We start from the raw sequence: 23917 nt of genomic DNA, 5'->3' as shown, positions 1-23917 counted from the left end.
TTATTCAACGGAATATCAAAATTGAGCACTAGCACCGATTACTCATTTGCTTGACCTTTATCGCTAAAACCGTTTCTTAAACAAAATTCTATAGAAAGGAGTAATCAAAACTAACATGTCCTGAAGAAAATTGATCTAGCAATCGGATAAAATTATGTGTTTAGGTATGAAAGCCTTAGATAGCTAGTAATATCAAATCGAATATCAAAATCAAAGAATATGGTTTCCAATACTCGATGGAGAACGATTAACCCATTGTAGACCAGGGGGTATTTTAAAATACCACAGAAAATATTAAAAATTTAGTAACTTTAGGGCAGTTCAGGTGAAAGATATCGTGGATATTTTGGTTGTCGGGAAAGAGGAAGGATCAAGGATATAAGAATAATATACAAATAGCATTATTTTCGGCGGTTTTATTCAAGCTGCTGAGCTGTTTAAATATAGGGGGGTTAAGTGGGCTAAGCTCGTTTCTCATCGGACCAACGAATGTCAAAACTACCACTTTTTTTGAACCGAGCGGTTGCTGCGCGTGTCGTTGTGAAGTAAATAACACTAAATTAATATATAGAGAGCAGTTATGAACCTTTTTTTTTTGCTCCGGCTGTACGTTCGGGCGTTTTTAGCCAATACAAGAAAAGAAACAAATTTATGATATGTTCCGTGCCTGTGTATTTTCCAGCGGGAAAATTTTACAAACTCGTGGTCGGTGGTGTTTTTTTTTACCAACATTAAATAATGTTCATGGAAATGGGAAAATAAAAATATGAATTTTGGATTGTTGTGTCTCTTGTGCTTGCTAGTGCCCGCAGAAATTAATTTGGTATACACATAAAACAAACAAGATTATTGAAGTAATCGCGACTACTTGTATTCCCTTGTATACACACTGTTTTGGGCGCGTCTCTTTTTTTTTTTTGTTCCTTCGTCCGTGTGTGTTCGCTTGTGTCTTGTTCGTTCAAGTAGCTGCTTATGTGTTTATGTTCTAAAAAGCAACAAAGATGTGTTGAATTAAGCAATATGTGGATCAAATATTGAAACAAGTGTCGCCAAATTGTGATTTTCTCGTTGAGTTTTCGCTGTCGTTGTCGCTTGCACATACAAACCCATACACCCACAAAACACACACACACACACACACACACTCGTGCAGCAATACCGAAACGAGATTTTGCAAGTCGCGTCCGTGTAGTTGTGCCGTGGCTGTAGTTGTAGTTGTAGCCGTAGCTGTGGTTGCTTGTGCAACTACAACATTCAATTGTTTACTGCTGGGCATAGCTGGCTTCGCAGAAACCAAACCAACAAAATCCGTGGGCAACAACAAAGGTGTCACAGTGGCGCCTTCTCACTTCCACCTGCCTCTGCCTCTGCCTCAGCATCTATATCCGTCACTGTGACCGTGCGTGAAGCATAATAGGAGGAATTTGTGCTCTCCTCTCCTCTCCACACCGCTCCGTTGTTTGTGATTTCCAATGTGAAAAGCTACAAGTGAAAGTGGCAAACCCTGCTTATCTGCGCCAATTGATACCAGATCGCCAAACCTGAGATTGGGCCAAAGTGGATTACACCCTCACCGACCAACACCCATAATCAACTTTGAACTGAACAATAATAAGGTATGTCTGTCTGTATGTACGACCCCACATGAAGTGTGTGAAGTGCATTCCTACTGATAAGGATAATAAGGAAATCGCAACTCTTGCTCTCTGTCCCCTTCCCGTTCTGTATCCGCCCTTGTTGTTTTCGCTTCCGCCTTCTACATGCATCCGTGCTTGCTGTAGCATCGTGCTCTCTTCGGCTTGTGTACTTTACTTTTGAATATTTGGGAGAAGCATTTACAATTGACATTGTTAATCGAGTCATCCACGGAATGCGAGAGCAGAAGAAGCAACGGTGACGTTGTAGGCCACGGGGAGGAGAACACGGAAGTATGGCATTTATTTTCCGTTGTACGTTGTCCGATGTCCGTTGTCTGTTCTCTGTTGTCTGGTCCGGCGTCCCCATGTGCCTAGGATGAGTTTCATTTCTCTATTTGCGGCTTTTCTCCTCATTCGAGTTTTCTTTTGTCAGTTCATTGACTGGGAGAAACCCGCTTTCGTGCAGTTCATTGATAGAAGTGCGTGAAAATGAAATCGTCGCGTCGATAGGCGATAATCAGTAATTAAAGTTGCATCCAAGTTGCATCCGAGAGAGCGGCAGACGTTTCGAGTGCAAGTCGATGAACCCTTTGAAGAACAGCGAGCAAAACAAATGCTAGTCCGTGTCCGAGTCCAAGTGCGAATAGCACTGTGTAAACAAGCGCGAGAAACCTCAAACGGAAACAAAGGGCAAAGCAGAGGAAGAAGAATGAAAGAACCCGTTGTTCTGCCCCAAGCTTTGCCGTGAGACAAGCCTAAGCTCAGCTGGGCTTGACTTCGATTCGGTTATTTCCTCAGCTCTCCAGCGTTCGTTTTCATTTCGTCTCGTCTCGTCTCAGTACTGCAGAGGTGCACACACACAAACATAAATATGTACATATGATACATGGGTATGGGTGCTTCTGCACTGGGAATTGGATAACTTCTCGCTGAAAAGCAATTTCAGAGATTTCCTTGTGTGTGTGTGTGCGAGTATTAACCGATGTAACCTGTAACCAGAGCAGTGAGAGGGCAATTATATTGTAATTACTCTTTCGAGTGTTGGCAATATATACATAAGCGCTGCAATCGTTTCGGTCGCTGTCAATCCACCATCTACCATCCACCATCCACCTGCCGTCATCCGCATGCAAGTTGCGTCTGCAGACACTTGCCAAATAGTCGAGTTAGTTAACTAAACAGCAGAGCAGAGCAGACTTGAGCAGAGCAGAGTAGTCCAAAAGAAACATGCGCCGCATCCAAAACGGGAATTTGCCTGCGGCCAGCTCCAACGGCAGCAGAAGCCAACCAGTTTTGGGATACAGTTCCGAATCTGGCGACTGGCCGATCGCCGATCACCGATCACGGATCACGGGCAAACGCCGCACAGTGGCTCGTTATCCGAAAACCCGTTGAATATTTGGAAAATCTTTAGCTGCACTTCAATTGGGAATTATTCAAAATCAAAATTGTATGTATGTTGAGAAACCCCATATTAAATTTCAAACAGTTATGATTTTTGCAACGTGTTTGAATAAAACGAGCCACTGTGCGCCGCTCGTCCGTTGATCGGTGCTGGTTGCTGGTTGCTGGTTGCTGGTTGCTGGCTGCTCGTTGTTTGTGTTTGCCAGCGTTTGTGTATGTGTTGTTGGAGCGAATCAAAAACACGAATCGTGTGGAATACTGAAACTGAAAACTAGTTGGAGCTGAAGCTGAAGCCGAAGCATTTAGTGTCGCTATTTTGTGTCTCTCTGTTTTGCTTTTGTGTGGCAAGCGGAAATTAAAATTGATAAATAATTTATTGACAAACCGAAAGTGTCTTGGGATGGGAGACTGCCGTTTCTGATAAACACACGCTACGCTTGCCTTCCCTTCCCTTCCCCGACTATCTCGTTCCCCATTGTGAGCACTGCTCTCGATCGAGCATCAACCAGGGTGTCATCCATTTTTGAGTCCAATGAGCGATAATGACTATTTCCAGCCACATTCTCCTCTCCTTTCAGACAAAGGAAGGTCGCGTAGGTCGCCAAAGCAGGGCTATCAGCGCGGCGCTTTCGGCTTCCCCAGCTTGAGCCGCGACTACCGTCCGTCTGCTCGTCCGCTCGTCCGCTTGCGAGTGTTGTTGCTCTGAGAAGGTGACGCAATCAACGCAAAAAAAAACACACACATACACTTTTGCTTATTTTTGTATGTGCTTTTGAAATGTATAACAATTGTTGAGTGGTTTCCCAGGAGGCGAGAAGACAATCGCCAAGTAAAAGGCCAAATTTGTTCACTGGACAATAAAAGCATTCAACAGATAGGAAGGAGCGACCGGAAGTGCTTGGTCCCCTCCGGGTCCTCTCCAGCTCTCCAATAAAGAGTGCAAAAAGTGAAAGTGATGGCAGAGTGTTTGCATATTCACTCGGCAGCAGCAGCAGCAGCATCCCACGCCTCCGCGTTTTGATTATGAAAAAAAAGCAGCAATTGCAGGTGGCAGGTGGTCTCGGGCCTCAGAAAACTGCTGTTGCCGGTTGCCAGGTGACAATGGGACTGTGGTAAGGTTATTTGGCTCGACGCGGCGACGCTTGACCCCTGGCTGCTCTAAGCTCGTATTACCAGCTAATTAGTTCTATGCGTGCCGCTAGTGGGTCAGTCAGTCGGCAGAAACACGAGCAGAAGCAGAAGCAGAAAAAGTTAAATTTAAACTGGAACTTGAACTGATGGCGAAAGAGAAAGAAAGCCAACGCAGGTAAGAGGGACTTCTCCTATTCCTCCTTCTCTATTTTCGTAATCTTCCTCGGCGCCTGGGCGGTCGGCGCCTGTCGTAGATGGGCCGTCGTACCTGAGCATGTCCGTGCCGGGGGTGGCGCAGATTGCGGCGCAGCAGCCGACGACGGCGAAGACGACGCCTCGCAATCGTGCGCCGAGTGAGGCGTGCCAAGATGCGCTGCAAGAGAATAGAGAGAGAAAGAGAGGGAGAGAAGAACGCATCGTGGCTTACTTTTCGTTCGAACAGCCTCCGCTGGGCCACTGTCAGCGTCTCCCAGAGAGCGGGCGCCTCCTGCAGGAGCCGCCTGAGGCCGTAGCGAGGCTTCTTGCGCTTGAGGAAGCGCAAAAAGTTAAGGTACGGATGCGGGGTCACCAGGCACGGGTCGTCAACAATGTCTCTGGCCCTGATCGCGTTCATATCTAGGTTCATTTCTAGGCGTTCCTGATATCTTTCCTACTGCCTCGAGCAAAGTGTATATAAATTGTGTTTACTGGGTATGGGGATATTTTTTGAACTGTTAAACGTACAGCACACACTGACAAAAGACTGATTCGAATGCGAATACATATACATTCTACATTATACAGACAAGCAGAGTGCATTGCTGGGCGCAGAGCTCGGAAGAGCGTCGCCCGTATACGTACACACGGGCGCTCTTTATCTCCAGAGAACGCCTGCGAATGCATCATCCACCTATTTAGAGGGGAGACGTTTTCCCCCCCCCCCCCCGTCGGTGCCAGCATCCCAGAAGATTATTTATTCAATTTTTTATATGAATGGGATCTGCAGGCGACGGCGACGGCGACGGCGATTGCGACGGCGATTGCGACGGCGACCCACTGATAAGACGAGACTCCGTCGTGCATCCGTCCGATCAAAGTCCAGGCACTGGTGCCTCTGCTGTGCACTCTAATGTTTCATGTTTACTCTATCATGTTTACTTGCAAGCATCGCCCTCGAACAATAAATACACTCTAGAAATCGGAGTGCATTCGCTTGGCCAGGGCGCAGCTCATAAGCGGACGGAGATGGAGACGTAGGAAGGAAGCAATCGTCGTGAGTAATCCCTTCCGCAGGGCCTTCCGCCGTGCGGCCCACTACTTGTTGCATTTAATTCAGTTCTTAGGCAAAAGACGCGGAACGGAATGGCAGGAATGCTGGCTTTCTGTGCCGCACTGCTTTGCACTGCTTTGTACTGTGGTACTTTAATGTGCGTGCAATATTTCGTACGGGCAATTAAGCATATTCCGAGCTGGCGGCAGTCACGCTTCCCTCCCAGTCGAGCGGGCGCGATGCCATGGCTCCCCCTTGCCAGCGAGCAGCTCTTGCGGTGTGTGCACTGGCACTGTAATGAGTACTTACGGTGCCGCCTGGGCAACCACTTTCCCTGAATGCGCAGAACTTTCGTGATCGTTAAATAAACATTTCGGTAATAATCCGCTGGCCGATGCCACACGATCGCCCTGGGAAAACTTTGGATCAAAACTGTTTCCAAATTTTGTAGCCAGAGATATATTTGCGCGAGGGATTGATGTGGAATCGAGTGGAACCCCTCAAGCCTCTCTCCCCCTCCCGCTTTGTTGTGTAACCCAACTTTCCCTTCACTCAAAAGATGAAAGACGGCCATTAGGCTTTTCCTCTCCCCCTTGCTCTCTCCACTCCCTGTCTTCTGCTTCTGCTCCCCAATGCAACGGAAAATTAATGCTGTGTGACAATAAGCCACTAACCCCCCCCCACCCTCACCACCACCACTCATAATGGACTGGGATTGGCCCTGGACTCTCGCGATACGTGGGAAAGCTTTTAGAGCTGGATCTCTTGTGGGAGAGAAGTGCGTTTTCGGTGATTCTGTGACTCAGAGAAGCAGAGATTTCCATGAATTTCTACGGCTGTGTGGCAGTGCAACGTTTCGGCCACCGAAAAAGTTATTTAGATAAATACCAGGCGAACTGGAATCTGGCCCAAACCGAATCGAACCGCACGCTGGCTGTTCACCTTGTACGCAAATGAACGGACTTGAACCGAGTTGGACCTGTCGAGCGGCCGCGCAGGTCTCGGGGCAACACCAGGTGGCTGTCTCCTGCAGAACCGAGAACAGGCCTCATCCTTGGATGGGAGTGGAGTGGAGACAGAGGTGGAAACAGAGTTGGAGCTGGAGCTGGAGATCTAACACTCAACGATCTGTTCGCCCTTGACCACACGATTCATTTGATTTCGGCTCGTTTCGGACTCCGTTTGGTTCTACCGCGTCGTTTCGTTGAGTTTTTGAATGGTCTGTTCGTAGAGCGCGAGTGTCGCGCATTTGATCTGATCTGATTGGGATGACCTTGATACGTACGCTGAAATGAGCGCGCCAGCGCGCCAGTCACGTAGGTATCTGTATCTGTATCTGTATCTCGAGCGGAGCCAGTTTCTGGATATCAGCGAATGTACACACCACACGAGTATCTGCATCTATCTCTGCATCTCAGCATCTCAGTGTCTCTGTGTCTATCTCTCTGCCGCCTGCGACTCGAGCCGTTTGCTGCGGTGGGGTTTTTCTTTATTAGCCAAACCGCTGCGGAACGCGAAACTCTAGACTGGGATTGGCACTACGTAAGTAGTGGCTGCTGCTGCGGTTGGCTTCCCAGTGGCTGTGGCTGTAGGGCCGTGTGGTCGGAGATAGAAAGCGCCATCTCTGGACCCCCCTGGACCCCTCCCTCGAGTACCAGAGACGGGGCCAAATGCTGCGGAATGCAGTTGCACTTGATGTTTGGGTTATGAAACGGGGAGCACCTTTTGGCGATTACCGACTGCCGATTGTTGTGCAAATTCGTGTTCGTGTTTTTTTTTTTAAACGGTATCTGTCGAACGACCTTCGCCACGAGAAAGTGCCGAAAAGTGTGTCGCTGCTGAGGCCCATACAATGGCGGTCCATTACCGCTATTCAACACCTATTACACAGACACACACACACACACACACACACGCGCACAGCTAATGCCAATGCAAAATGCTAATTGGCTCCAACCGAGCCAAACGCCGAATGGGAATTCCTTTCCAAAAATTAATTCATTGTCATTCGTTCGAGCCAGAAACTGCTCCCCCCTCCCATCCGTGCAGCAGCAGTCCAGACAGGACCACGCCCTGCGCCTGCGCCTGCGCCTCTCGGAGATGAGCCATCCGGAAATCTGCTTAAATCGAAGGGAGTTTCAAGAGTCCTGCCTGTTGCTCCACGTTGCTTCGACTCCTCTAAGGAGGCTCCAATTAACCAAACGCTTCGCTTGGAGAGCCGCTCGTTCGGGAAAGTTTCGCCTTGGAGACTTCTATGCAAAGGAGAACGCGTTTGGGGGTTGTGGCTCTGCAGCTCTGCAGCTGCACTCAGGCTATGTGGAACATGAAATAATAATTGCATCTTTTGTGCTGTGGCAATGGGATAGGAGGGGGGTAGGGGGGGGGGATGACATGATGCATGAAATTACAAAAATGCCCGGCTCGAAGAATGTTTGAATCCATTTCAGGGGCTCCTCCATTCAGTGTGTGGGGGCGGGGGCGGGGGCGGGGGCTGCTGCATCAGAAGAATGCTGTGAATGCGAGCAACCAACCATTTTAACGATCTGTTATGATGCAGTGCTCTGTGGGCTCTCTGGCAGTGGCTGCAGCTGCAGCTGCACAAATTGAACATTTTCAATTTGCAGTTAATGAAATGGGGAGCCGACGAGCGATCGCATGCTCCAAACGTTCCTCCTCTCTGTCCAAAGTTCGCTGACATGCGCTGTGCCGCTCTGTTCTGCTCTTAATGCTTTGTGTGTTTGTCAAATGGATGCCTGCCCGGCGAGTCCGGGCTGGGGCTGGGGCTGGGGCTGTGGCTAGGGCAGGGGCAGGGGCAAATGCGGGATCTGTGTCTCCGTAATTGTGGCGTAGGATAAGATCTGGGTGCATCATCCATGTACATCTGTTCGAGCAGGTCCAGGGCGTGGAACACCTCTGGCGCAGCCTCTTCTGGTCCGATATTCCATTCCGTTCCATGCGTGTGACGTGACGTGACGTGACGCTCACTTCCGGTCCGATCCGATCAGGAACAGGTACTGCCCAGACCCAAGTCGAAAATACACATAGAATCGGAATGCGACGAGTGCGGTGTGTACTGCCTCTTTCCGTATGCAAATCTCTCGTTCCCCCCTGCCATCCCCCCTTTGTGGCGCTCGGAAAACTCGTTGCTTTCCGTAGCTGCTGCTGCGCTGCTGCTGCGCTGCTCTGTGCTGGAGATGGATGCATGCCGGAGCTTTGATTGATTGCTGGCTCATGACTGACGCGCAACATGTCTGGCTTTCCACATGGGCGTGTCCCCCCCCCCCCCCCCCTCCAGCGAAAGAAGACAAGCCCCAAAGCGTGGGGCGAGAGGAATCCGCGGTGGGGGAACAGATCAGAGTGCTTTCCATTTTACTGCCGCACAAAAAATGTGGAATGTGTGCATACGAAATCTCTTTCTCTTTTCACTGGGCTCTCGGTAGAGCCGAGCGTAAAATAAGACCCGAACGAGGGTTAGCGGACCACCCTGCATAGCTGGAGCCAGTCTGCTCTCCTCTCCTCTCTTCCCTGCCGATACCCGCATTCTTCGATACTCGTGTGGTTTTTTGTGTCGCCGCTAATTGCCATTGAACCCTCTTGACTTTTGTTTGACTCAAGTTCACGTTGATGGAATGTAATAAAAAGAGCTCGCTCGCTACAAGCCACAGCCACAGCCACAGCGACAGCGACAGAATCTTTGCAAGAGCGGTTCGGTGTCCAAAAGGTGCCAGTCGCGGCGTGCACGGGTCGTGCCTCGTCCGTCGTTTGTCGTCCGGCGTTCGGCTACATTTTGGCCCACTTCGTGACGGTACAGTGGAGCGAAGGCCGACGACTACAGCAGACCAGAACAATTGTCGGATTGTGCAATCACACACACACACACACACACAGACACACACACAAACAGCAGCTAAAGAAGGGAGCAAGTGCATAACGAGTTTTCCTTTTCCTTTTCGTTGGTGTTCGTAAATGCCTGTTGATCACAGACCACGGGCTGCAGGCACCCTGTAGGCCCTGAACCGCTAGCCACCCTGTGGCACAGTGGCGGAGTGCCACTTGGCTCTCCTTGGGCGGCGGGGCTCCGATTACAAATCGCTGGGAAGCACTTAACCCGGTATCCCATTTCACTGATAAGCCACTTCCAGGCGATTCCCAATGACACAATCTGTTCCTTACCCAAGTACCCTCCTCCCTCCTCCTCCGAATCCTCTCAAGGAGCCTGAAATTTGATCGTCAAGTGGACTTTCTCACTCGCTCGGATCGGGCGAGTGGCATTCTCTTTAGAAGGAACGGAACGGTATGGAACGGCATGGAATGGATTGCACAATGGATTGTGTGACCCACAAAAAAGGCACTGATAGTGCCTTGGATCCATAGATCAAATGGCAACAACTGGAAATTCCAGATCGTAAAACAATGGAATGTGCTTGCCGACGCCTTGGCCGTCGATTGCGAGAATTCTCGTCGGCCTCTTCGTGCCGGGCCGTTCATCGGAAGATCGGCCCGGCACGTTATACAATTTTGCTTATTACAGCAGACCATGTGTCTGTGTTATCGTTCATCGGCCCCCGCTCCGGACGGTAGCACGGACGGGGAAGGGGGATTGGGGATAGGGGATAGGGGAAAGGGTAAAGGGCGGGCGTGCTTGGGTCCAGCGCGGAATGTCTGACGCTTCTTTCACGACGTATTGTGTGGCCACTTTAAATAGAATGACGCACGGGGCACAGCCAGGGAGCCAGTGGGAGGGGGTCTACAGGGGGGGGGGAGAGGCATGGTCCAAGGTTGCGGCCACAACCAAAGAAACGAATGACACGCAACAGTTCATTTTTTGGAGTTTTTAATTAACAAATTTTTGCACTTCCACTAATTGAACGCACTGTCCGCGTCGCACATCTCCACCACAGCTTCGTCTGTCTCCCTCTTCCCCATTACAGACGCCAGATTTGCAGAAGTTTGGGGGCCAGCAGCTCGGATCCTTCTTGGAGTGTTCTTTTCAAGTGTTTTTGTTGATGGTCGAGCAATCAAGCACCGAAATGAATCCACAATCGCACTCGTGAATGTGTCATAGATAATTATAATCATTCAAACACACACACAGTACATGTGAATGTGCCTGTGTCTGTGTCGTTGTGGGTGGATCACTCGCCTCACCTCGCCTCGTGTGAATCACCTGCGGACGCACTGCGCAGATACAGATACAAAAAAAAAGGCCAGCCCCAGCTCCTCACGGGGAGGGGTCGCATAATTGGGGTCAGTTCACAGCAGCTCATGAAATATGAATGACTCGATGAAAGCGGCGCATCCGTGTGAGAGGGGGGGGGGGGGGGGGTGGGGGCAACGAGGATGGTGATAAGACAAGGCCCAGCTTCGGATCTTCGCACCTGTCGGGGTCGCAGGCACCGCAAAGCACCTCCCCTTTGGCCCAGAAACACAGGCTGCAACATTCCCACGTGGCACAGTGCCGGAAGGAAGCCAAGAAAAAGTCATAGCGGTAGGCGGAAGGCGGCAGTCGGCAGGGTTCGTGGCCAACGAAATAAATGGGTCAAGGCTGTGCCCCACCATCCCTCTCCCCCGCCCCCTCGAAATACTTTTTGGACTTTCATCGTCCTTGAACAATCCGAAGAGTATTTATTTGGCATATTTCTTGGCAAACGCGAGTTCCTAATACAAATCGACTGCGATTTATATTTAAATGTTCACACGATTTATTTTTATTCGTTACGCTCACGACACACACCTACACACACACACACACACGCCCACACACATGCAGGAGTGTTAATTAATAGAATGTTTATTGGTATTTATTATTTAGTGAGAGCTTAACAGTAGTTCTCGGGGGGTTTTTCAATGATAACTAATGGCTTTTGCTGCGACTGAGCCATGAGAGTCCTCTCTCGGCCGTTCGAGGGCTCTCTGTGACGACCGCTCTCGTGATCCGCTCTCTGCTCTCTCCGAGAGACGGACAGATACATTTAGACATGTATCCAAGAGATACAGACACTCTCGGACAGGTCAGGCAGGACACAGGGTCTTGTAGGATCTGGCGCCAGGAAAAGACACCCCAAAGAAGGGTGGGGGGGGGACACATCTCTCTATTGGAAATATTCCCCATTGACACCCAATTTCTGTTTGTATCTTTCCAGCCGAAAACCTTAGGAAGTGCTGATAGGATGGCCACACGAACGTGTTCCATTGAGCATTCAACTGACTGATCATTCGACCGCCCCCTCCTCGGCAGGGCACAAGGACGATGCGCCACAGCATAGCCCCTCAATCGAGAACGCATCCCCGTGCAATGGAAAACGAAAGCAATTCGAGGGTTGTGCCCCAAGGAGCCGCCAACTAGACGGGAAACTGGGAAGGAAGCCAAGTGGGAAGCCAAGTGGGTCCCCACACTCTCACACACACTCTCCCACCCCCTCTCGCACCGCTCCAGCCATCAACATGAACTCCGTCATATCTGCATTTAAGGGCAAGAAGAACAGTGCGGCAGGCGGCAACGCGCCGGCTGCAACGAACGGCGTCGGGGCGCCTCCGGGCGACGCAAAACAGAGCCACAACGGCGGACTGGTGGGCGTCGGCATCAGCATAGCCAGTATCGGCGGAGGAGTGGCCAAGAAGAAAGCGGTGGCCCAGAGCAGCGGCTACCAGTACCTGCGGCACATCCGCGAGATTGAGACTGCCAACAAGCTGCTCTCCCCCGCGGTGGGAGTGGCGGAGGACGCCTCCGGCGCCGACGTGGTGGACCACTGCCTGCCCGCCACCGTGCGCCTGTCCAGCGCCGAGTCCTTCTCCGACTTCAATATGAACGGAAAGGATGTCGCCCCCGCCGGCGCCCCCGCTCCCGGAGACAATGCAAACCTGGAGTCTAGCGACTCCTGGGTGGCGCCCCACCCCCCAGCCGCGGGGACGACGGACGACGAGGACATCTCGGAGCACTCGGCGGCCGCCTGCAACAGCACCAGCAGCTCCAGCGAGCACAGCAACAGCACCGTGGTGCACAGTCCAACGGTGGCGGAGGGCACCAGTAGCAGCACCAGTAGCAGCACCAGCACCAGCACCTCGGCGAGCCACCCCAGTCCCAGCCTGAGTCTGAACAGCGCCTCGTCCGCCAACTGCGGGATCAGCAGCCCCCCGCGCAGCCTCAGTCACTCCTCGATGGCCATCGGCAGCGAGCCGCACTCGACGTCCACGACCACGCTCTCCTCGTTGGAGTCCCAGTCCCACTCCCAGTCGCAGTCGCAGTCCCAGTCCCAGTCGAATGTCTGCAGCGAGAACGGATCCTCGCAGACGCCGCCGTTCACCTCGCCCGTGGCGTCGCCGCGCCACGCCCAGGACATCCGCGACGGTGGTGCTGCGGCGGCGGTGGGGAATGGAAACTATATACCCGCCTTCTTAATGGCCGCCCCGGTCACATTGCCCCTCAGCGGCGGCCACATGTCCACCTCGGCCGTGCCGGCTGTCAGCTCGGCGGCCAGCACGCCCAAGCACACGCGCTACCCGAAGCCGCGCCTCAGCCTGAGCCGCGGGTTCAACCACTCGATGCCCTCGGTCCACGGACGACCCAATCTCAGCGTGGCCCTGGGCGACGGGCTCGGCGGCGGACTGGCCGCCAGCGCCGGAAGCGGCGCCAACGGTCCCCCCAAACGCATCTCCACACACCAAAGAAACTTGAGTTTGGATTTCAGGTGAGTCCCTGTCCCCTCCCCTAGTCCATACTCTGCTGTGGCATTGAGCAGCGCCAGAGTGCAACGACTCCGCTTAGGCCCATCGGAGCCTTGTGGTGTGTGGCTTTTGCGGAAAGGCGACACGCAAGTCCAGCTGCTCCCCGAAATGGGTGTCAGGGTGTGCCTGTGCCCCAAGCCCCAAGCCCCAGACCCAGCCTTCTGCGTACTGAATGGCGCCAAAACACTTGGCGTCACTTGGCGTGCCCCATGTGCATGTAGTCAGGCGCAAAGTCCCCCAGTGGCCCCCCCCACCCCCAGTGTTCTGCTTTGGCCGACACGCAGGCGCGTCGGTTGGACCCACCAATAGATGGCCCATGCCTTCTGTTTGGATCCTGCTGTCCGTCACGTACGGCCGTCGAGGGTTCTATGTGGGTTCTGGCATCGGAATTCGAAATTCCAGAGGCTGCAGCAACAAACACAACAAATTTGAATATTCATCTATGCATTTTGGCGATGGCGCTGGGGATGGGGATGGAATGTTTCGAGAGCATGCAAAACGTGCACTTGCCTCCGGCATCGGGTAACGAGTGGGTGGCTGGTGGCATGGGTGGGTGGGGTTGGAACCCAACACCCAGCGAGATGTGGGCCAAGCTCTTTGTCATTATTTTCCATCGTAAATATGCAGTAAATCAGTCAGCAATAAGTCAGCAGCTTATGGGTGCGGGGCTGAGGGGTAGGGGGTGGGGGGAGGGGAGGGGAACATTAAATATGCAACAGTGCAACAGCCGTGTGTGCCGCACACTCTTAAGCTCTGGCATGCCACCTGTCGTCTCCCAAGACGCAGTCGTTTGTGGGTTTCTTGGAGAGCCGAGCTCTGCCTCGTGCCTCGTGCCTCGCGCCCCATCTCTCTCTCCCTCCCTTTCCCTCTCTCTCTTTGTTAATCAACTTAATTGAATCTAAGATCTGAGCAGAGGCAGAGGCAGGGGCGGGGGCTGGGCTTGCCCACCACCCAAGCACCTGATCGGAGGGAGGCCTCTGTGCGTCTCTGGCCTTTGGCCCTCCGAAATGGCATCGCATTTGTCTAATTGACACGCGCTGCTGTGGCAGCTGCCCGAAATGTGTAATATTCTCAGGCATGACCCAAGAATTGAGCAGACCCCCCCCCCCCCCACTCCCTCTCCGCCCCACAAGCTTGGAGTTGAACCTTCGCCACCCCTCGCACTATTTACATGCCGTCTCTGTTTCTGTTTCTGTCTTTAATAGCGCCACGAAATGATTTCATTATGCTCGTGCATACCTATGTTTATGTACTGGCACGTGTATTGGTGTACGTACGTGTCTGTGTATCTGTGTATCTGTGTGTGGGGTACCTGCAGATGACGTGCCACACCCTGGTTTTTGCTAAGTGCGTGCGCCGCCGCCACCGGCGAATAGCCAGCCCTGTCCCACACTGTCGCACCTTGTCATAGGTAGCAAAAAGCACCCGCACCCGCACCCGCACCACCACCCTCTCTCCTGCTACTGCTCCTGCTCTCTCCCCCACTCCCCCACTCTCCCTCTCTTTCTTGTTGCCTCGTCCTGTGTGCAGCTTTTTCTGCGTTAATGTTTAATTTCGTTAGTTGTTTCTTCGCTCTGAAGGACCTGCACCACGCACCCCCCACACCCCCCACACCCCACACCCACGGATGGATTGCGGACTTCCTGTATTTTAAGTTCAAAGGCATTTCATGTGGTAGCCCATCCATTGAGGAGAGGGAAGAACTACTCAAATCAAATGCCAAATGGGGTAGTGCTAGTATTTGCCAGGAAGCGTGCCCCCCCACCAGCACCCCCCACCCACCGATAACTCCGGCAATCTGGAGCCCCGCTCCGATGGCTGACTGCACCATTGACGACACCGGAGGCAAACAAGTGCGAGTGTGCCACTGATGAATGGCCAACCTCTCGACTTGGTCAACAAACTTTGCGGGCGATTCGTTCTCCGAATGGCCACAGAAGCGCCGCGGCTGACGCGAGTCGTTGAACCGTCGCTGTGTGCAGGGGTCAGAGGTGAGACGAACATTTGGCATCGACGGGAAATAGAATGTCACCTGATGATCGCCTGCATATTACCTGCTAGAATGCCACCCGTCCCCTTTGGTACCCCCTTCGGACTGGGTTCGTTTTCAGGTGCAATTACGTAAAAGCCGATACGTGATTTGCGGTCGGAGTGACGGACACAATAAGCCGGCAATGGCAATCAACACCCAAGTGGCAAGCAGGCAGGCAGGCAGGCCCCTGGTGGGTGGGTGGGTGGGGGTGTGGGGGAGAGGGACAGGGGGACAGAGGGCGAAAGATCTCTAAATGAATGCAAATGCGTAAATAATTGACACAACGAGACAACTATTGCGGCTTGGAATGCATGAAATTTGCAAACAACAAAACCAACAACCAGCCGCCCCTCCCCAAACCCCCCCACCAAGCCCCTCCCAATGGTGCACATTGCCAGACACGACGTCAGCGACGTGGAGAGTAGCCATCTCCGGCAGACGACAAGCGACGACCCGCATGCGAAATGAGATGTTATCGATCCACTATCTGGACGGGGCAACTATCGATGTATCGATCTATCGGAAACGACACCGAATTGCGGCTGCTGCACCTGTAGGGGAAGCAAGGCCCAACTCCCCTCTGAAGGTCGTGTCCCCATATGCCCTGGCCAGGCCTGTGGGGAACTGGTTATCAAACTTTCCCGCTTAGCGTGGCCGCTGATAACCATCCACGTAACACATTGAAGAAGATAGCGCTGATAAACACACAAAACTCTGCTGGCTGCGCGGCAGTGACTTGTGAATCGGCCCTCGCAGGGCTTTCGCAAAAGGCCCCGAAAGCTGCCCGAATCAGCTGTGATGAAAGCTCTTTCGGTGCTTGCGAGCGTATGCGGGCTTCACGCGCGTTGTTTTCACTTGTTCTCTCGGCTCGGAGCTTCGCTCTCCTCTCGCGCTGGCTTTTTATTGTGTTGTCGTCGTGCTGTGTGGGTGTATGGGTGTGTTGGTGTGCGGGTGCTTGTAGCGAGTGTGTAGTCCATGCGTATGTGTTTCTTTATGTTTCACGCGCATTGTTCTCTACAGCACTCTGCAGTGTTCGTGTGTTTGTGTGGAATTCCCGTAAGCATGTGAATGTTGCTAATTTAATTTAAAGGGCGTCTGTGTATATGCACCATTCTGTCTATCTATCTATCTATCTAGCTGTCCCTATCCAGCTGTAAATAGTTTCGACCGATATGATAACCTAACTGCGACGCAGAAGTAAACTCTACTTGTTAGTGTGTGTGTGTGTGTGTGTGTCCGAAACATACTGTGTGCTGGGGTGGGGAGGGCTGTACGTAAAGAAATCTCGGCAACAGATACGCGAGTACATTGATTTTTTCCATACACTAACTAACTTAATTTCCGTGCCGTGCACTCTGCACTCTGTTTCGTTTATTTTCGCAGATCCATGGGCATACGGCTGCCGCCCGTCTCTCAGGTGACCAATACACGCATCAATCACACCCAGCATCATCGGAATCGCAGCCTCGACAGTGCCCTGCAACGCATACCAGAGGTGAGTGTTTGTGCCCTCCCTGCCCCCGCCTCTGCCATTCCAGCCCAAACATTCCACAGCAGATGTCAGCGAGTAACCTTGTTGATGGCGCCCGTATCTCCCATACACTCATACAGCCTGCCGCCTGCCGCCTGCCGCTACATGCATGTGCACTTGCCGAAAGTAGCAAAAACCTGGAAAGTTTCTAAGTCTCTATCTAAGCGCATGTGTATGTGTGTGTGTGTGTTCTGGTGTGTGTTTGTATGGGCGATGCGCTGTGTGTTTATTTATATTTTTATCGTTGCCGCTGGCTGGCATTGTTATTCACATTTTGCACTCACTTTTGTGCTTAATATTTATGTACTTTTCTGGTTATCAAGACCAGCCACAAAGCAAAGCAGTGCCAGTGCCAGTGCCAGTACCCGTCCCCGTTCTTCTTCTTCCACTAAACTGTAAATAAGGGGAAGTGGAAGGGGGGGGGGGGGGGGGCGAAAGCTGCAGCTACAGCTGCAGCTGGAGCTGGAGCTGGAGTGGGCCTATTTGGGCCTTCATTATTCTATATATTCTATACATTCCACATTCCCTATTCAGGTCGAAGTGTCATCCCCCAATGCCGATACCGAGAACACATTCTGCTCTCCCGCGTCCATACTAGGGACGAATATGTGCTCGAAGATTGCCACCACAGCAGCAAGTGTGACGGCAGCCCTCTCCCCGCCAACGACACCCACGGCAGCCATCACCATCACGTCCGTGGCGTCTCTGGCACCGACAACCCTAACGCCGAAGGTGCAACATCAGGTGCAGCAGAGCCAGAAGCATCAGCCATCGATCTGTTTGCATGCCCCCTGCAGGGGAGGAGTGCCCAGTGCCGTGGGTAAGTAAGCGACGGGCAGCTGCTGCCAGTTCTCTAACGATCGGCAACCTGAAACCTTCTTCCTTTCAGTGGAGGCCTGTCCGACGTTGCGCGTGAGGCCCAAGTCCAGCGAGTCGGTGGCGGAGTCCGTGGGGCCGGAGCTGGTCGGCGCCATTGGCAGTGGCAACAGCAGCAACAACAGCTGCAGCAGCGCCGGCAGCAGCAAGAAACGAGAGGATCTCACCAGCCTAGGATCAGACGACTCTGGTAAATATTGTAGACGTCAAATCGAGAACAGACATGGCCCTGACTTTTCCATAATCCTGAGGGCAGTCGCTCCTCATTAACACACCTACCTCCTCTTGATCGTAGGCATCATCTGTGGCTCGGAGTCGGACCAACTGTCCTTGAATCGCATTTGTCACTCCCATGAATCGCTGGATTCGGGCGAAATGGACGCGGAAGCAGACGCTGACGCAGACGCCGAGGAGGAGTGCATAGATATGATGGAGACGACATCCATAGACGAGGAGTACAACATAATGCAGTCGGATCATCGCTGCTTCTATCCGCCCCACGCAGTCGCCAACGAGCTGGACTGTCGCACTCTGCGTCCGTCGCGCAAGCAGAGGCGCCAGCAGCAGCTCGCCCTGGAGCAAGCCAAGCAGATGTCGGAGCATCAGGAGCGTGGCGTGGACGTTGGCGTCGACGACCGGACCCGGTATCGCGTCATGAACATGTCCCGGGCGGCCATCAACATTGAGCTGGGAACGGCGCCCAATGAAATCGAGCCAGTGGACGACGACGACCTAAATATGGACCCAGATCGGGATGTTACGAATGCGGATGCATCGACACTGACGTCAACTACCGCCACGCCTCTGCCACCGCCCCTGCCCACGATCACGGCCACGGCCACGTCCACGTCCACATCGAGCGCTACGGCAACAACGCCGGCCACGCCATCGGCGACACCCACACCTACAGCCACCCCCACACCCACTGAGAGCACCAAGAACGACCAGGTGCTGTTCAAGAACTTCTTCGGAGCCACCAAGAACGCCATCTTCCGCACGGCCCAGAGCATCATAGAGAACCACGAGAAGAAGAACGCGGCCAAGCAGAAGGTGGGCGAACAGCAGCCGGACCACACGGCGCCGACGGCCCTGCTGAATGCCTCGAGTGGGGGCGCCACAGCCCCGCACGAGCAGGTCAAGTCCCCGACGGACATTTCCAAAAAGAAGGAGTTCTTCAGCCTGCTCACGTCCAACTCCAGCAAGAAGGCAGCAGCCGCTGCTGCGGCGGCTGCGGCCAGCTCAGCGGCCAGCACGCCGGTCGCCACGCCCACGGAATCGTCCGTTGCAGCAGGAGACTCCAAGTTGCACCTCCCGTCGGACACATCGACCGACACGAAGGTGAAGGAGCGCACGCTCAACCTGCGCCTACCTGGAGCAGAAGCTGACGGCGCCACCGAAGGCGCGCTGGCCAAGAGCTCCTCCATCAACTCGCTGCACAAGCTGAAGGTGCCCGTGCCCGGCGTGGTCAAGTACTTCATAAGCGAGCGAGCCCCCACCACGGACGTGCTGATGAAGCCCGAGAAGGGCCAGAGCGGACTGCTGCGCTTCTTCGAGTCGCCGGTCTTCAACATACACTTCGCCGTGCACTATCTCTTCTACTCGAAGGAGCCGGGCGTGCTCAGCTTCATTGGCAACAAGATCTTCAGCTTCCCGGACCAGGAGGTCGACCTGTACATCCCGCAGCTGATCGTCATGTACATACAAATGGACGAGCTGGCCGAGGTCCTGGACCCCTATCTGACCATTCGGTGCCGCAAGTCCGTGGACTTCTCGCTCAAGTGCGTGTGGCTGCTGGAGGCCTACAACTACCAGGTGGACTCGCTGAGCAACCCGCACAGCGGCACCCGCAAGTCCAAGCTGGCGCTCATGAAGGAAATTTTCTCGAAAAGGGAGCAGAAACAGGCGCTCAACGAGCTGAAGGCGGCCAACACAAGCGCGGTCGGCGGTGGCGGCGGTGGCGGCGCTGAGGCGAGATCGATTGTGGCCTTCGCCAAGAAAACGCACTACCGCTCGCAGTCGGATGCCACAGTGCTGCTCACCGACTCGCGATCCCCACACACCCTCAGTATGTCGCCACGCATCTATCAGCAGCTGCCGTTCACCACCCAAACGCTGCCCACGGCGCCCACCAAACTGTGCCTCGGGGACCTGACCTCTGGGCATGCCTTCGACAACGGCTGCACCTGCTTCGAGACGGTGCGGGGCCAGGTGAACGGCCTCCTGGGCCAGAGAACGCTCTGCAGCTGCGGCGCCCCAAAGACCGCGCCGCAGAAGGAGTTCATGAAGGCGCTGATGAACGTGGGCAAGAACCTCACCTCACTGCCCTCGAAGGCGGAGAAGACCTCGGCGTTGCGCATGTTCCTCAATTTAATCAACAAAAACCTGCCCGCCAGAGTGTGGCTGCCGCTCTACTCGGACATTCCGCACCATGTCGTTCGCATCACGGAGGAGAAGACGGCCGTGCTCAACTCGAAGGACAAGACCCCGTACATCATCTACGTGGAGGTCGTCGAGGTGCCCGACATCTACACCTCCCCCTTGATACCCAAAATGATGCCCTCGCTGCGGCACACCAAGAGCGAGGAGCACTTGGACGGCTCCTGCCTGAACTCGCACCAGCACCTGAGCTGCAGCCGCACCTCCAGCACCTGCAGCAGCAGCCACCAGAGCTCAAGCTGCCGCCGAAAAAAGGCCGCCGATGCAGACGGCGGGGGCTGCGGCGACGGCGGCTCGCACAACTGCTGCGGCAACCCGCTCTCGCTGGGCGGCCTGCAGGTCCATGAGGACGATGTGTGGTCGCAGGAGGACGACGAGATTACGGCCCAGTACCTAAACATGCGCAAGATGAGCGAGCGGGATGCCGTTTCGCAGATGTCGCTGGACTCGTGCGATTCAAGGGACCAAGGTGAGTTCTCTGCCCGAAAACATTGTCCAGAGCGTGTCTACAGCCGCTTCACGGCCTCTTCTGCAGGACCACCCATTGTCTTCAACATCGGCGACGTGCGCTCGCGGCACTGCAACAATTTGAGCTGCGAGAACACGAAATCGTTCAGCAACGACCCAGAAGATCCCTCGGCAGCGGCCCTAAAGGTAAATACTTCTAAACGACACGCGATCTATTGGCTCCGAAACGTAATCCCTTTATTCCACGCAGGAACCCTGGCACGAGAAGGAGAAGCTCATTCGCGAGTCTTCGCCCTACGGGCACCTATCCAACTGGCGACTGCTCTCGGCCATTGTCAAATGTGGCGACGACTTGCGGCAGGAGCTCATGGCCACACAGCTGTTGCAGGTACGATTTGGATTGCTCTTCCTTGCCACTCCCTGGCACTAGAGGGGGACGGCACGATCCTTCCCCCGGCTCCCTTGGACCTATTGAAGGTCCATTGTGATGCCGCATGGGCGTGTGCCCCTTCCCATTGCCCAAGCCGTGGCGAGCAACTTATTGCAGTTTAAATGCAGTCCCATCCGGGGCCATTTGGACAGTATCCCTGGTTGGATTTCGGAAAAGTCCGAAGTGTCCGTGAGAAAAGAGGCCCCAAGAAGCCGAAGTCTGAAAGCTCTGGAGGCGCGTGTGCCACTGGGCCACTGTGGCCATCTTTACCATGTCCTCTATGCTCAATTTCCAATCGAGGATCAGGCCAAGATATTTGGCAAGATGCCTCAACGGTCCTGCATTGTAGCATCTGCTCGATTAGGCCAGCTGTCCGGGAATCGACCCCCAAGTCCGTCAGTGCACCCGTGATGGCGGTCGGGAGGATGTTTTCAAAGGCGCCTTCTGTGCCGTTTCGGTGGATCTGTCCTTCCGATAGGCATGTTGGAAGTCAAAGATTAGACTGGGCGAAATTCGCTATGAGAGAGAGATAGCATGACATGCATATATGTGCATGTCTCGCTCGCACTGCATGCCTTTCCCATAAGGCTGTCTCTTTTCATTCGGTGTGTGGATTTGTGGACCAAGTGCAGGTCCGCCAGGAATGCTTCCGGGTGGCCGTTGCATATATTTTCCGGACCAATTCAGGGAATATCATAGTTTATGTATTTGGGTAGCTGGAAATTCTTACAGCCTTGCGGCTAGCTTTTTGCCTGGCTCTAACCATACGACCTTGTGCCTGTTTCTTGCAGATGTTTAAAATAATTTGGCAGGAGGAGCAAGTGGACCTGTGGGTGCGTCCGTACAAGATAGTCTGTCTGTCGAACGACAGCGGGCTCATTGAACCCATCCTGAACACCGTCTCACTGCATCAAATCAAAAAGAACTCCAACAAGTCGCTGAGGGACTACTTCATCGACGAGTACGGCACACCGACGGGCGAAAGCTTTTGCCGGGCACAGAAGAACTTCGTTCAGAGCTGTGCTGCTTACTGTCTGATATCCTACTTGCTGCAAGTCAAGGACAGGTAAGATCGAAGCCCACACGCGCACCTTCGCTTGTACCTTCACTGACAGTCGTCGATCCATCCGTCCCCCATACAGGCATAATGGCAACATACTCTTCCATTCGGACGGACACATAATACACATCGACTTTGGCTTCATTCTGAGTATATCTCCAAAGAACTTGGGTAGGTACCTGGCGCACCGTGGATGGGCCGTGGATGGAGGTTTAATCAACTGTATTGGCTTTTTGCAGGCTTCGAACAGTCCCCATTCAAGCTAACGCCTGAATTCGTTGAGGTCATGGGCGGCACCGGCTCGGAACATTGGCGCGAATTCAATCGACTCTTGCTCGTGGGCATGATGTCCGCCAGAAAGCACATGGATCGCATCATAAACTTTGTGGAAATCATGCGCAGCAGTAAGTTTTTATGCAAAGAGCCCGCAAAAAGTTGTTCTACATGGAAACATTTCTTTGGTACAGATGCCCATTTGCCGTGCTTCAAGAATGGATGCTCCGGCACCGTACAGAATCTCCGCAAACGCTTTCATATGAATTTAACCGAGCCAGAAATGGAACGCAAGGTTGAACAGCTTGTCCAGGATTCGCTGAAGAGTCTGTCGACCAAACTCTACGATGGTTATCAGTACTACACGAATGGCATATTGTGAGAACGGTTTTTTATGAAGATCTAAACAGATTTCATAAGCAATAGACTATAAATGCCGAGCTGATACCCAAAACTATGGACTGACTTTTTGTAAAGAGAATATTGTATAAAACATACATCAGCGACAAACAAAAACAAAACAAAAACAAAAAAGAATGAAATTGTACCAAACCCAAATCTGTTATCGTAGCATAAATCGTTCGTTGTGTGCGTTTACATTGTTGAATTATCGTAATGTGTATGTTGTCTAGCTTCTAAGATCCAGTGTAAATGCGGATGTAATTTTAGTTATAGTTTTAGTTTTAGCTTGTCTGAGTGAGAACGAGTGTTGATGTCGGATGTCGGTCTGTCCTTGCGGCCTTCAATCGAGCCGTTAATTGTACATACAATATAAACATTTATTAGCCAGGCGTATGGCCTATCTACATATACAATAGTCCTATATACCTATACAGTAGTCCTGCTACGCTTATCTTCCATTCATCTTTCTCAAATTTTATACTCTGGCGCTTTTGTATTTCACGAACGTAACTTATAAAAGTATCCAATTCCAATCTTTAGCCATAAGTATATATATAATGCGTGTATGTATATGTATATGTAACACCAATGCCACTTTCTGCTTTAGCTTAAAAATTGTAATGCAGCAATATACTCCTTAAGGATAGCAACAACAAAAACAACAAAAACAAAATATCAATCAAATTTACATAATTTTAATAACGAATATACGCCCATACCATACCATACCATACCATACAATACAATACAATACCATGCAACCATAGCTCGCAAATAACTGTTGACACTTTCGGCGTGTCTGATAAAAACCTCTCATTATCGGACACATTGAGAAAATGGACTGAAAAGACCCGATCAAATCTGTTTTTGCTCAACTCGCTCTTCGCTCAAGCAAAGACCGATTTTTTCACTTCTCTTTTGTTCCTGTTTTTCACTGAGCATCTTGTCGCGAGTGAACGAACAAAGTGTCTTTTGCGTATGTATGCGGGCTTGTACGTGTGATGCTTATGGCAACTATCAACTTTTGTGAATTCTATACGGTTTGACTATTGGAGCTTAAAATGAATCGTGAAAAGCAAAACGAAAATGTTCGTTTGCCAATTTTGCAAATAAATATACATATTACAATACAATAGCCCAAAAGATGCGGAAAACATGAATAAATAAACATATACACGAAAAAAAAAACTAAAAACACTTTACTCAGACACTTTTTTGGTTCTGCTCATCTAAAGACACTTTTGCTGTGAGCGCTTGACCAAA

At 52.4% G+C, this 23917-nt stretch overlaps 2 protein-coding genes across 5 annotated transcripts; one reads left to right on the top strand and one right to left on the bottom strand.

The window, feature by feature from the left end:
* Nucleotides 1–498: 498 nt before the first annotated feature.
* Nucleotides 499–23360, top strand: LOC108165586 (phosphatidylinositol 4-kinase beta). Of its 4 annotated transcripts, none has more exons than XM_017301658.2 (12): nucleotides 499–1616; nucleotides 11565–13109; nucleotides 16562–16673; nucleotides 17244–17529; nucleotides 17599–17775; nucleotides 17881–20490; nucleotides 20557–20675; nucleotides 20740–20877; nucleotides 21711–21985; nucleotides 22062–22150; nucleotides 22219–22383; nucleotides 22447–23360. In XM_017301658.2, exons 2-12 carry the CDS (start codon nucleotides 11866–11868, stop codon nucleotides 22632–22634), a joined length of 5403 nt encoding a protein of 1800 aa, XP_017157147.1. In that variant the 5' UTR covers nucleotides 499–1616; nucleotides 11565–11865; the 3' UTR covers nucleotides 22635–23360. The 4 variants fall into 4 exon arrangements, with proteins under 4 accessions (XP_017157147.1, XP_033242326.1, XP_017157148.1 ...); XM_033386435.1 differs by lacking the exons at nucleotides 499–1616; nucleotides 11565–13109 and adding exons at nucleotides 16115–16234; nucleotides 16316–16375 and having other exon boundaries at nucleotides 22447–22634; XM_017301659.2 differs by lacking the exons at nucleotides 499–1616; nucleotides 11565–13109 and adding an exon at nucleotides 16115–16234 and having other exon boundaries at nucleotides 22447–22634.
* On the bottom strand, nucleotides 3790–4906 carry LOC108165595. Its single transcript, XM_017301669.2, has 2 exons — nucleotides 4600–4906; nucleotides 3790–4545 (listed from the first exon to the last, which is right to left on the bottom strand). Exons 1-2 carry the CDS (start codon nucleotides 4795–4797, stop codon nucleotides 4378–4380), a joined length of 366 nt encoding a protein of 121 aa, XP_017157158.1. The 5' UTR covers nucleotides 4798–4906; the 3' UTR covers nucleotides 3790–4377.
* Nucleotides 23361–23917: the final 557 nt, after the last annotated feature.

The sequence above is a fragment of the Drosophila miranda genome, chromosome XR (genome assembly GCF_003369915.1).
Source record: "Drosophila miranda strain MSH22 chromosome XR, D.miranda_PacBio2.1, whole genome shotgun sequence".
NCBI classification, from domain to species: Eukaryota; Metazoa; Arthropoda; class Insecta; order Diptera; family Drosophilidae; genus Drosophila; species Drosophila miranda.
Note: the sequence above shows the minus strand (reverse complement) of the source record. Positions and strands in the feature narration are given on the sequence as shown.

Excerpts from the sequence above, each read along its gene's own strand:
- LOC108165595 (XM_017301669.2), bottom strand. The coding sequence starts at position 4,797 with ATGAACCTAGATATGAACGCGATCAGGGCCAGAGACATTGTTGACGAC. Across the intron at positions 4,546-4,599 it reads GGAGGCTGTTCGAACGAAAA|CGCATCTTGGCACGCCTCAC; the intron begins GTAAGCCACGAT and ends ATTCTCTTGCAG.
- LOC108165586 (XM_017301658.2), top strand. The coding sequence starts at position 11,866 with ATGAACTCCGTCATATCTGCATTTAAGGGCAAGAAGAACAGTGCGGCA. Across the intron at positions 13,110-16,561 it reads AACTTGAGTTTGGATTTCAG|ATCCATGGGCATACGGCTGC; the intron begins GTGAGTCCCTGT and ends TTATTTTCGCAG. Across the intron at positions 16,674-17,243 it reads CCCTGCAACGCATACCAGAG|GTCGAAGTGTCATCCCCCAA; the intron begins GTGAGTGTTTGT and ends TTCCCTATTCAG.